The sequence below is a fragment of the Pelodiscus sinensis genome, chromosome 6, assembly GCF_049634645.1.
Source record: "Pelodiscus sinensis isolate JC-2024 chromosome 6, ASM4963464v1, whole genome shotgun sequence".
Lineage (NCBI taxonomy): Eukaryota > Metazoa > Chordata > Testudines > Trionychidae > Pelodiscus > Pelodiscus sinensis.
Window position 1 is genome coordinate 41,632,997 of NC_134716.1, and position 12,810 is coordinate 41,645,806.

Below are 12,810 nucleotides of genomic sequence, written 5' to 3' on the forward strand. Positions count from 1 at the left end.
GGGGAAAATCACTTGGCCTCTGTCTCCTGCTCGCTTCTGTAAGGAAGATCGGGCTTCATTCATTTCAGCATCCTCGCTCCCCCGCCCCGCTGCCTTCTGCCCCCCGTGATCGTTAGCGAACGGGTGAAATGGTGGCTCTACCTGACAGGGGAGTGAAGGCTGAGCGATGGACAGGGGAAGTGCTTCTAAACTTCCCGTTTTAAAAACTCCTGATTTTTGGTTCTTGTTAACTCCCGTGTTTCCCTTCAGTGACTATTATTTACAGCAAGTCTTTGCTACATTTCTAACATTGCTTTTAACTGAGGGATGTCCGTGCTGGGAATCATCCATGGTACCTCTCCAAGGAACCCCTGCAAAACCCAAGACGGCACTTGACATTTCTGATAGGTCTAAAGTAAAACAAGCAAGGGAGTGGAGCGGAAACATATAAACAGGCACAAGACCAATTTTTAAAATAATTCTGTATAGGTTACCTTTTATGATGCACAGCTTGCAATAATATTTTAGTCTGAATGTGGTTGCAAGTAAACTTACAATTTACTGTTAGTGCAAGAGTGACTTTGTACATCTGACTGTTCCATATGTGGTCAGTTTCACAAATTCCTCTTGTTTTGAGTCTTTTGCATAGCAATAGAAGAGAGGTTTTTGCTATTATGAAACCTCAAAAGGTAAAGTTTTTCATCAGAATTCCTTTGTTGTTTTTTAAAATATTTGATTGTGTTTAAAGTTGATTATGTACCTTTATTAATGGTTGTCCAGCCCATGAGTGGTGATATTAACATTTTGCTGTTCTGGTTCTTGAGAGTTGAAATAATAAAACCTATTCAAGGGATATTTTGAAAGAGAAAACATGCTTTTTAAAGGGATTGTCAAATTACAAGCTGGTGAATTTTAAATGTTGTCCTTTGAATTTACATCTCTGACTAGTCCCCACCCCTTTTTATGCAAGATAAGCATTGGTTTCCATTAAGTACTTTCTGTAGCTTATTCTTGATCTATTATTTGGATTTATAGGTATCATATTATGGTTATGAAAGCTTCAATAGAAGATGATGATTCAGGATGGGAGCTCAGTTTACCTGACAAGATGGAAAAGAGTAATACAAACTGGATAGATATTACCCAGGATTTTGAAGAGGCTTGTAGAGGTAAATTGTATTTCTCAGACTTTCAAGGATTCCATTTTTAAGAGGGCCAAACACAATTCCTGAAACTGCCTCAGGCCCCACTTCTGCAATGAACTTTGAGTGTAGGTCCTCCTTGACTTTATGGAAGTATGTAGATTCAAGAGTGAGTCTGTGTCAAGATTATAATACAATTGGGGTCCGTGAGATTAGCAACCTACTTCACAGAATTAAAACCTTCACCCGTGTGTTTGACTGCTTTCCTCCTAATGGTTTTTCTCATTCTGTAGTTTACTGTTAACCATTCCTCCTCCAACCCCTGTCCTCTTCTTGATGGGAAATCTAGTTTATCCATACTTAACCTGCTTTCTGTTTTCCTGGACCTGCCACATTTTTCTAGATTGAAAAAATCTAGCCCTGTATCCTATAAATTGACTGTCCAATGCTAATTTTTATTCATTTATGCACTGAAACAAAACGGATACGTTTCTCATGGGAGGTACTACATTCAGGTTATTTGGTAACAAAGACCTTCAGTTACTGTAAGATTGATATTCACTGTTTGCCTTGTGTATAATTTTTAAACTGACTCTTGCTGCAACATTAAATAAAAAATAACACAACTGCAACTTTCCACCAGTATATTACACACATTATTTTACATGCACCAGATGAGAATTTCCTTATATTCATCAAGAGGGTTCCTTGGATACTGTGTTAGATCAATTTAAATGCCCTTTGAATTGGTGGAATGGCACAAAGAAGGTGCCTTCAGTGACAGCATTGAGAAATTGCTGTCACATTCCACAGTAACTGTGCCTATATTCCCACTCTTAGTTCACCAGTGGGCACTTCGAGCTTGGGAGGAGACTTGTGTCTCTTTCCCTCCTGACTGGGATATTAGGGCTGCAAGCTCCCTGGCTTACACTGCTATTCCCAGCAGGCCAGACTGTCTAAACAGGCCAGCATCTGCACTGTGCTTTCTTTCTACTGTCTAGGAATAGTATAATTGCCATCAGTTAACAAGTTACCACACAACTTTTTCTGAACAAGCACATGTATTGTTAAGGTAAAACCACTGCAATGAAAACATACTAAAATATTAAAAGAACTTACATGCATGCTAAACAGCTTACAAGAAGTCACCCTGACTCCAACCTCTGGCTTTAGTAGGTCAGTATTTGAAACTCACAGCTGAATTTTCTCCATGGTTACAAGTTCATAACTATCTCACTCTTAAACAGAACACAGACCAAGCAAGTCAGGCCTGTTTCTTTATACAGTTCAGGCCTTTGAACTCCAACCTCAAGGAGCAAGGAATTCAGCAATCACCCTCAGCATTTGTTTTTACATAATGGGATGGAAGAATGTACTCTAACCCATGTTAGAATGTACAGTGTTTCTCAACCTTTTTTTTATAAAGTACGCCCTTTAAAAAAATAGTAAGTAGCCCGAGTACCTACAGTTTTCAGATACACAATATTTTTTTCTACCATTGCAACACATTTGTTTAAACAACTTAATCGTAGCCGGGCAGGTGATGAAATTTTTGGGTGTAAAAAGTAGAAAAATAATAAAGCACTGTAAAACTTAAAACACAAATTCAATTTTCTCCAAATTTCGGTTGTGTTGATGTACCTCCCAGACTTCAATTGAGTACCCCTAAGGGTACTCTACCACTGGTTAAGAAACACTGCTCTAACCTCTCCTTAGGCATTTCCCTGGAAATGCACTTGCTGTCCTCAAAGTCCATTTTTGTCTTGCACATTTTCAGTATAGTCCTGTGGACTCCCAGATCTCTCACATCATCATATCTGTTCCCTAGAGAGGTTACATACAATCGTGGTAACAATTATATATGAATTTTGAATTTAGTGCAATATATCCCCAAGTTACTTACAATTAATTCAATAAGGCTTTATAAAGATATTGCAGGAAATTGTCATATCTGTCTATGACACTTCCCTTGGGCATCCAAGTTGTGAGGCACCTTACTACCACCTGTCTTTAGCATGTGGAAGTCTTGTCTGTGCCTTGTGTTGTTCAGGTCCCTGACTTTACCAGCCTCTAGCAACACAAAGCACTGTCCCTCAAGTCTCTGCAGGCCTTGCTGTCTCTGTACAGCAGAAGACGGGAGCCTTTTTTGGGTTGGGGGCTAACAGCCCACAGAAAAATCAGCCGGGGGGATTCCCAACCATTGAAGTGGTGGAGCCTGCAAGCGTTGTAAGGATGGAGCTTCCCTGCACTCCACTTCCCAACCCAGAGCTGCTTCCTTCCCCTGCCAACCAAAGCCTGTGGATCTGGTCAGTGAGGCTCCCAGCCTCCCTGCCCCCAGCAGTGAGAATCCAGCACTGACACGCCAGCGGTGCTCCCACGTGGCTGGAGTATGCCCTTCTGTGGGAGGCAGGGAAGAAGGAAAGCGCCTTGTGGACCAGATCAAGGCAATTTGGCCCACAAAGCCGTAGGTTCTCCACTTCTGTCGTACAGTTTAGTGATAGCCACATACCAACGTCCAAGTCCTATAAATGTTCTTCTGGAGTGCCCAGCCCTAGTTAGGGATGTAAGCGACTAATCAACTATTCAACTATCTGATAAGCAAAAGCTTATCGGATAGTTGACACACTAGTTGCTTCCCTCCCCTTGCTGCCTCTATCACAAAGAGGCAGCAAGTGGTGGGGGAGCTGGCTTAAAAGCCGGTTTCTCCCGCAGCTCCAGCTCCGTGGGAGGGGATAAGAGTGTAGTGGTTGAGCTCCAACTCTGAAATGTACAAGAGTCCCAGCAGGCCCCAGGCTTCATGCAGAATTTCAAAGGGGAATGCCCTAGCCCTTATTGACTAATCAAATAGTCGATGGAAATTCCATCAATTATTCAATCTCCTTATTAATTGAAATTTAACATCCCTAGCCCTGTTTTTGCTGTAAACTCACAGACCTGTCAAAATCTTATTTCCAATGAAATACTATGCACCACCTTAAAAGATTGCTAGCATTTTCAGTTAAATATGGCTGAGATCCCCTTTTAATAAAATCAAGCTTACTGGCAACTTTTCAGTTCACAGATTGAAAAATGCCAGAACACTTCTTTGCTCCTGCAGGTAAACTAGACTGGATCTTTGATTTTCTCCTGAAAAACTGTTTACCTTTTCTTTTTAAAGGAGGTTAAATGTTCCCTCTAATCTCTTCCATCCGCGTGCAGATTTTTTCACCCATGTGCAGAATAAATTTTATATGCACAGAAGCATGCGTGAATGTGCACCATCAATAGAAACACAGAATCTAGCTGTAAGTGCTCTGCTAATCAGCTGGACAGCATTTGAATCTCTCTCAAGCAATAGCAAAAGCGCACAGCTTACAGGGAACATTGCTGCCATATCTTTATTAGCATTTGCCTCTGTGTGCTAATAGATTTCTACTGTGAGACACTCAAAGGTTCACCAAGGAGATGTCTCCCTCCTGTCTGGAGAAATCTGTCTCTGGGTACACTACCTGAGTGTTCTTTAGCTACCAGGACTAGAGACATGATTTTCAGCATATATGTATAACTCATGTTTTTTCCACACACACAATGATTATGATGACTTGTGTGACATAAGTTTTTATTAGCAATCTTACGTGACATTCTTTTGGAGAATCCAGAGGTCCAATCTGTCCCTGTGCCTTCTGCCAGGTGCATTAAGAGGTCTTTGAATCACGCTTTCACATTTGGTATTATGTTTTGCCTTCAGCATCAATATACATCCAAAGATGGAGAATCCAAAGGTAGCAAAATAATGCATGACTTGCTTCTGTATCTTGCAAAACGAGGGGTCCTGTGGCATCTTCTTCTTTTGTAGTGTAAAGCCTGTTTAGCTATTCGAGTTACCTGTTTGGTTAAATATCTGTGATGAGCTGCTTTAAAATATCCAATGTCCTGATTTGTCCTGTTGTCTTCCTTGTAGAATTGAAGTTGGGAGAACTGCTTCATGACAAGCTGTGAGTATGCCACAGAGGTATAATTTTTTAGATGGGAGTAATATGGATTAGTATTTAGTGATCAACAAGACACTTGACCTTTCTGATTTTGTCCTTATACGCTATCTTTTTGTATTTGTCCTTAGCAATTCATGAATGTTTTCCACTTTCTGTGGAATTCCTTTTTGATTTTGTGGTCATTAAAGAACTCCTGATGGAGCCATATTGGTCTCTTACTAGTGTTGATATAATGATATAAATGATATAATTTAGAATAAATTATGGTTCTATTTAGTGTAAGAATGACAGAATTAATGTTTGGATTCAGCAAAGTTCTTGGACGTGTGCTTAGATCTCACTGATGTCAAAATCACTTCCATGAAAGGAGTATCACTCTTTTATCAGTCTGAGCATTTTTAACTTGTTCGAAAAATATTTTTCAGATGTTAATGCAATGTCAACAAAGATACAACATTAAAATGTATGAGAAGTTAAAAAAAACATTTTAATTAAAAAAAAAATCATTACAGCCAGTAAAATTTAAGCACATGCGTAAATGTCTTCCTGAATAAGGATGTGTTCCTGAATCAACCTATATACAGTAAAACTCCATTGGTCCGGCATCCAGTGCTCTGGCACTCCTGATGGTCCGGCACCATCAGAAACCCGGAAGTGCTCTGGCTGCCAGACAATTGGAGCTGCTCTGCGCCCAGCTTCCCCAATTCAGCCGCTGCTGAAACTGACCAGCAGCTGAATCAGGGATGCCGGGGGCAGAGCAGCTGGGGTGCTGCTCGGTTGGTCCCGTAGTGCTGCCCCTCGGGGCCGCGGGACTAACTCAGCAGCACCCCAGCTGCTCTTGGGGACACCTGGGGAAGAGCAGCTGGAGTGCTGCCGGGTTGGTCCCGCAGTGCCGAGGGGCGGCGCTGCAGGACCAACCCGGCAGCACCCCTGCTGCTCTGCCCCAGGTGTCCCCAGGTCAGCTGCTGCTGAAACTGATCAGCGGCTGACTCCAGGACGTGCTTCCTGGAGTCAGCCGCTTCCTGGAGTCAGCCGCTGATCAGTTTCAGCAGCGGCTAACCTGGGGACGCCTGGGCAGAGCAGCTGGGGTGCTGCCGGGTTGGCCCCACAGCGCCCAAGAGCGGCACTACGGGACCAACTCAGCAGCACCCCAGCTGCTCTGCCCCAGGCGTCCCCAAGAGCAGCTGGGGTGCTGCCGGGTTGGTCCCGTAGCGTCGCCCCTCAGCGCTGTGGGACCAACCGGGTAGCACCCCAGCTGCTTTGTCCCAGGTATCCCCAAGAGCAGCTAGGGTGCTGCCAGGTTGGTCTCGCAGTGCCGAGGGGCGGCGCTACTGGACCAACCTGGCAGCACCCCAGCTGCTCTGCCCCAGGCGTCCCGGATTCAGCCGCTGCTGAAACTGACCATCAGTGGCTGAATCGGGGACGCCTGGGACAGAGCTGGACAATTGGAAGGGGGGGCTATGAGGGGTCTGGGGTGGCATCCCCACTCCACCCCTGACCCCTCATAGCCCCCCCTTCCGATAGTCTGGCATATCTGGTAATCCGGCACCCCCTGGGTCCTAAAGGTGCCGGATTATCGGAAGTTTACTTTATTTCAGTACAAGCTGTCCTCATCATAAGTCCACGATACGTTCCAAAAAACTTGGACTTACAGTGAAACAACTTAGGGGAATTTTTTTGACTTCTACAAGCATCAACAAATTTAGCGTGGAACAGGTGTATGCTGAGACAATTTATAGCTGAGACATCCTTTAGTGTTTTGTGAGGCATCTACTGTCTGAAGGCCCGGTAGATTATATGCTCCTTATTGAGTGGGTTATATGCCAGAGTTAAGGCTTTATCTGTTGGTTTCCATGCTCCAGCTTTAACCTGAATTTTATTTTACACATTTATTAGTTGTATTAACCATTATGACAGCAACAGAATATAGTTAGAAACTGGATTGTTTTTGCATTATTTGTATTAAACCATTATAAAATAAAACAGGTTTAATGCATGAGTTCTGCATTTCTGGTTTGCCAGGATAAAAATGTAGATTTTTTTCTATCTGTGGCTACGGATGTTAAAATGAGTGTAATTAAGAAACTGTGTAACCACTGAAAATTTGCAAAATGCATTAACTATTCAATTAGTCAGTTACCCAATACTTAACATCCTTATTACATACACATTCACACAAATAATTAGTAACTGGGTAATTGGTACTTACAAAATACCTCAGGTTGGGCACCTACCATCACTAGTTAGTCTTAGTAGTCTTAGCCAGTGTGTTGACAAATGGCAAGATCAAAACACATCATTTGTCACTGTTTCACAAGGTGAAAAATGTTAAATCAATGTTAAATCAAATTGATTTAAATCATGGTTTAAATCACTAGTTAGATTCAATTAAATTATGGTTTTCAACATAAAAGTGTATTCTTGTTGGTTGTCATAACCTTAATATGTATTCTCAACTCAGAAATAGATGTAGGTTGCATTTTTAGTAGGTGCCCCCTATACATTTTTAACTGATTTCTTTTGAAAACTTTTCAGATTAGTTTTACAGCAGTGTTTCTCAAACACTTGGGCTACGTCTACACTGGCCCCTTCTCCGGAAGAGGCATGCTAATTTCAAACTTTGGAATAGGGAAATCCAGAGGGATTTAAAGATCCCCCGTGGGATTTAAATAAACATGGGAAAGTAGGAATAAGAGATCCTCCGGAAAAGGGCTTTATTCCGGAGGATCGCGCCATTCTAGACGCTTTTTTCCGGCTTTTCCCTAAGCCAGAAAAAAAGCGGCAGACATGTTTATTTAAATCCCGCGGGGGATATTTAAATCCCCCGCGGATTTCCCTATTCCAAAGGGGCCAGTGTAGACGTAGCCTTGGAGAAAGCTGATTGCTGACCGCGCCAGTGTGTTTATTTACTGGCACCACAGCCATAGCGCTTCGTGGCTCCCATTGGCTCCAATTTGCTATTTGCAGCCAAGGGGAGCGGTAGGAAGCAGGCGACTCTTTAGGATCTTCCTGTGGCTCCCCTTAGCTGCAAACGGTGAACCGGAGCCAATGGGAGCCACAAAGCTCCATGGCTACAGCACCAGTAAATAAACACACTGGCATGGCCAGCAATCAGCTTTCTCCAAGTGGTTTTGTGGCCACTTTGAGAAATACTGTTTTATAGTATTTCAGAAAATGAATGATTGCTTGTTTATTTCATTTACCTAAGGTAATTGGAGTAGATAGTTCATTTCCCAAAGGCTTCATAATTATCTCCAATTCAACAGGTTAATCATTAATATTTGGACATTTTTCTTGCCATGCCGTATTAGGAGAATGTCACCAGACAGACATTTAAAAGGTTTTATTTAACTAAAACAATATGTATTCTGGATTTTTTCTTCAACAGCAAACATATAATATTTTAAAAAACATACAATATTTTAAAAATTTTTGAATTTAGGTAAACATTCACTTTTTTTTTAAGGTCGGGTTTGTTTTTTGTTAAAATTGTTTTTAACTAAAATAGTTAAATTAAATATTTTTAAATGAAAATTAAATAGATTATGTCAGCCAGGCCATCATGAGAAACTTAAAATATTGGGTTCTATTTATAGAACTTTTTGAAACTTTGCGCTTTCAGAGAGGTAAAGGATTGACTAGGTATACACAAATTGGCAGAGGGACAATAATAGGGTTGAAGTCTGTTATTTCTCACCTCTATATATTTATTTGTTTGTTTATTTAAAAACATGCTTGCTGTTAACAAGCATGTTAGCTCTGGAGACAAATCCACAACTTGAGAACTGCAAAACTTAGCATCTCTGATGGTATCTTCTAGACTGAGCACTGAGTTCCATTGGGTACATAGAAAGATTAATCTAAATAATGTATACAGAAGTGTCTTGAACCTCATAACATTGGGTCTCTAATCCATGAACCATTGGAACTCATTTACAAACTTTTCTTAAGCATTACTTGAATTAGAATTAGAATTTATAATTCCTATTCCGTGATGAGACATATTTGAGCTATGATGTATCTTAATTAAAACTACCTTTATACAGTATAGGGTTTTTCCTCAAAAAGCATTTTACTAAAAAAAACAATTTAAATTTTAAAAAAATGATTTTTTTTTAATAATTTATTTTTGTTCACCCTGACTCTCACTATTTACCAGTTGGTTTGAATAAATTAATTGATGGGATGCTTAGTTTTTGTTGTTCTTCATTGTTGTCCTTAGTTTTGGTCTTTTTGAAGCCATGTCTGCCATTGAAATGATGGACCCCAAGATGGATGCTGGCATGATTGGAAATCAAGTTAATCGAAAGGTTCTTAACTTTGAGCAAGCTATCAAGGTTGGTTCCACTTCTTTTCTTTCTTTCTTTTTTTTTTTTTTTTTGTATTGACTTTGAAGGTACCAAACTAAAAAAAAACCAAACAGAATTTTAATAAATCATTGTTGAAGTTGCACACAGCTATCACTTCAATGATCTATGTAAACTGAGTATTTTAACATTTAATAGAGAATTTGTATTACATTTTCAGAAGAAATAACATGCCCTATTTAGCTACAGAATAAGTACAATACAGATAACTACAATATCTTTTCCCATGCTTCATAAATATATTTTTCTAAGATGAAGATTTATTAGCTTATTTAGTCCCTTCTGTTAAAAAGATATTTCAGTCTCGTTGCAGTACTTGGTCTCTCTACAGATATCGTAAATTGACACCGGATTTGATAATGTGGATTCCTGTTCACTAGAAACTGGACAGAGACCAAGTAATTTAACAAAGGCCATGGAACACCAGTCTGATGATGATCTTTTACTTCTGACATTCTCAGATTGAACTGATGAAGTAAAATTGAAAGATCCTGCATTCTTCTAGAGGTATCCAGTCACCATAATTAGATAAGAAAAAATAAACATTTTTAAAGGGTCAAAAGAGAAGCATCTCTAAGAATATATTTGATTTTTCAAATTGTGTATTTGGGTGCATTGAACAAATACCTTACCAGTTAGGAAACCATCATCTTTTAGGCTACAGTCTTGCTGTCAATGGAGTGCACGTGAAGTTTCTTCTAAGACTGGCCCTTGGTTATTAAACCAGTGTTTGCATATATATTGCATATTTTTAAATGTTAGTTTAACCAGTTTTATTATTTTTATAGGCTACTTAAATGATGTTAGAATGAAAGTGCTGAGATAATTCTGTTTTACCTATCAGCGTGAGTTTTTTATTGCGCTCATTGCCACAATATGTATTGCAAAAGGATTCAGCATTCCAGAGATGTGGTAGCCATAGTTATGAATAGGCCCTACCAAATTCGGTCTACTTTTGTAAATTTCATGTTCATAACATTTTTAAAATCTTGAATTTCATTATTTCAGATATTTAAATCTTAATTTCACAGAGTTGTAAAAAAGCATCAATATTTATTGAAAAATGGCTAAGTCAGCATTGGTCCTGATCCAAAAAGGGGGTTCTGTGTGTGATTCACGGTATTGCCGCCATTACTTCTGAGCTGCCTTTAGGACTGGTAGTTGGAACATGGTCACTGCTGGATGGGTTCTGAGCTTGGAAAGCAGTGCATCCTTCAGAGCTGGATTTCTGATCAGCAGTTGCTGTTCTCTGGCCATCCAGTTCTGAAGGCAGTGTCACCACCAGTAGCTGTGCAGAAGGAAGGGTGGCAATACCATAGGCTATGTCTAGACTGCAGGCTTCTTTCGAAAGAGGCTCTTTCGAAAGCATCTTTCGAAAGAGCCTCTTTCGAAAGATCGCGTCTAGACTGCAGGCGGATCTTTCGAAAGAGAAATCCGCTTTTTCGAAAGAGAGCACCCAGCGAGTCTGGATGCTCTCTTTCGAAGACGGCCTCTTTACATTGAAGAACGCCTTCTTTCGAAAGAGGAACTTTCGAAAGAAGGCGTTCTTCCTCGTAAATTGAGGTTTACCGCCTTCGAAAGAAAAGCCGCGTTCTTTCGAAATAATTTCGAAAGAACGCGGCTTGAGTCTGGACGCAGGGGAAGTTCTTTCGAAAAAAGGCTACTTTTTTCGAAAGAACCCCTGAGTCTGGACACGGCCATGTTGTGCCATCCTTCTGTGCTACTGCTGGCAACAGCACTGTATTCAGACCTTGGCTAGCAACTGCTACTCTCCTGCACCCCAGATTTGAAGGCAGCACAGAAGTAAGGGCAGCAATACTATGACTAGAGTGCTGCACGGATACAAAATTTGTATCTGTGTCTGCAGAAATGATCCACAGATAACCACATCTGCAGATACATGCGAATATTTGCTCTAACTATGACCCTTTTACAATAGGCTTGAGATCCCCTTTTGAGTCAGGACCCTTAGTTTGAGAAATGCTGTATACTTGTACCCTGTAGTATAAAAGTGTAAGAAAGAATTTGGTATGTCTGTTGTATGAAGCTGGTCAGCAAAACCAACCAAACATAAATACCATGTTGAAATTGATTTAACATTGCATTCTTTAAAATTCCCTTTCTGCTGTGCAAAGAATGGCATATCTATTGTTTGTATAATCTATCACTTTGACATGCTTTTTTCCTTTTAAAGGATGGCACCATTAAAATTAAAGATTTGTCTTTACCTCAGCTGATTGGAATAATGGATACTTGTTTTTGCTGCTTGGTAAGAATTTGGTCTTCTTAATGCTGTTTCAATATTTTCAGACCTGGCGTTTAAGTAATTAAGAAAAATATGTAGGTTTCCTTGGTAAGGAAGGATTTTAGGTAAATTGATCCATTGTTACATATTGTAAGTTTAAATTTGGTGTAAGAATTAGAACTTGGAGTGATAGTTGGTTAATCAGGGTCTCAATAAATTTTGTGCATTAAAAGAACCATTTGTTCAAAAAAAATCTGGGGTTTTGACTGATGTACTGGAGAGAAATTATAGAATCTTATTTAAATTTAATTTAAAAAGCGGATCAAATTCTATATATTTTCACTTTGGCTTCTTTGCAATATAAAATACATATTAAAGGAAATATAGAAAATTGTTTTTAATTGAATGTTTAAATGTGTGCGCTAAATGCCACAAAATGAAATGGTAGGGTTTTTTCCTTGTTAATTGAGAGGAAATAATTTAATGCTGCAACCTTTTCTCTCTCTTCGCCCCTTCCCCCCCAACCTTTGGAAGAAAAATGTTGCATTTAAGTAAGTTCACCAAATCTACTTTGGTCCCTGTCCAAGCAGGGCCTCATGGTAGCTCTAATGTCACTGTGTTGTACATACTAGTTGATCACAGTGGAGTGGGAGTCAGTGATTTGTGAATTTGGAGGATGTGAGATGATATAACAGAAGGGAAACGGCTAAATTTTTATAATTTACACATTTATTAAATATTTTAAGATCATCTTTAGTCTGTAAAATAATATCTTAAATATAGAATAGTATGGTCTAGATGTCCCTCCCTCCGAATTGTCTTTGTAGAGATTAATGCCTACTTAAGTTGGTTTATTATAATGTAACTCATCTAAAAAGTAAATAAAAAAATTAAAATGTATATGGGTTTGTTTAAACTACAACTCTGCTGTATTTCCTAGTCTATTAAGAATGTCCTAGATCAGCGTTTCCCAAACTATGGTCCACGGCCCGGTATCGGGCTGCAGAAAAAAAATGCCGGGCCTCAGCATGCCTGGTGGCTGCTGACCCTTAGGCCGATTGACCCATCTGGTCGAATCGGGCCCCGCACCCCTGCACCCGGAAGTG

At 40.0% G+C, this 12,810-nt stretch overlaps 1 protein-coding gene across 5 annotated transcripts in view; it reads left to right on the forward strand.

The window, feature by feature from the left end:
* NAA35 (N-alpha-acetyltransferase 35, NatC auxiliary subunit) overlaps nucleotides 1–12,810 on the forward strand; it is a 53,404-nt gene that overhangs the window by 656 nt on the left and 39,938 nt on the right. For all 5 annotated transcript variants that reach the window (XM_075931788.1, XM_075931783.1, XM_075931787.1 and 2 more), the window contains exons 2-5: nucleotides 1,015–1,148; nucleotides 5,062–5,095; nucleotides 9,315–9,429; nucleotides 11,654–11,728. In XM_075931788.1, coding sequence (XP_075787903.1) covers nucleotides 1,015–1,148; nucleotides 5,062–5,095; nucleotides 9,315–9,429; nucleotides 11,654–11,728 — 358 coding nt within the window. The remainder of the gene's footprint in view (nucleotides 1–1,014; nucleotides 1,149–5,061; nucleotides 5,096–9,314; nucleotides 9,430–11,653; nucleotides 11,729–12,810) is intronic.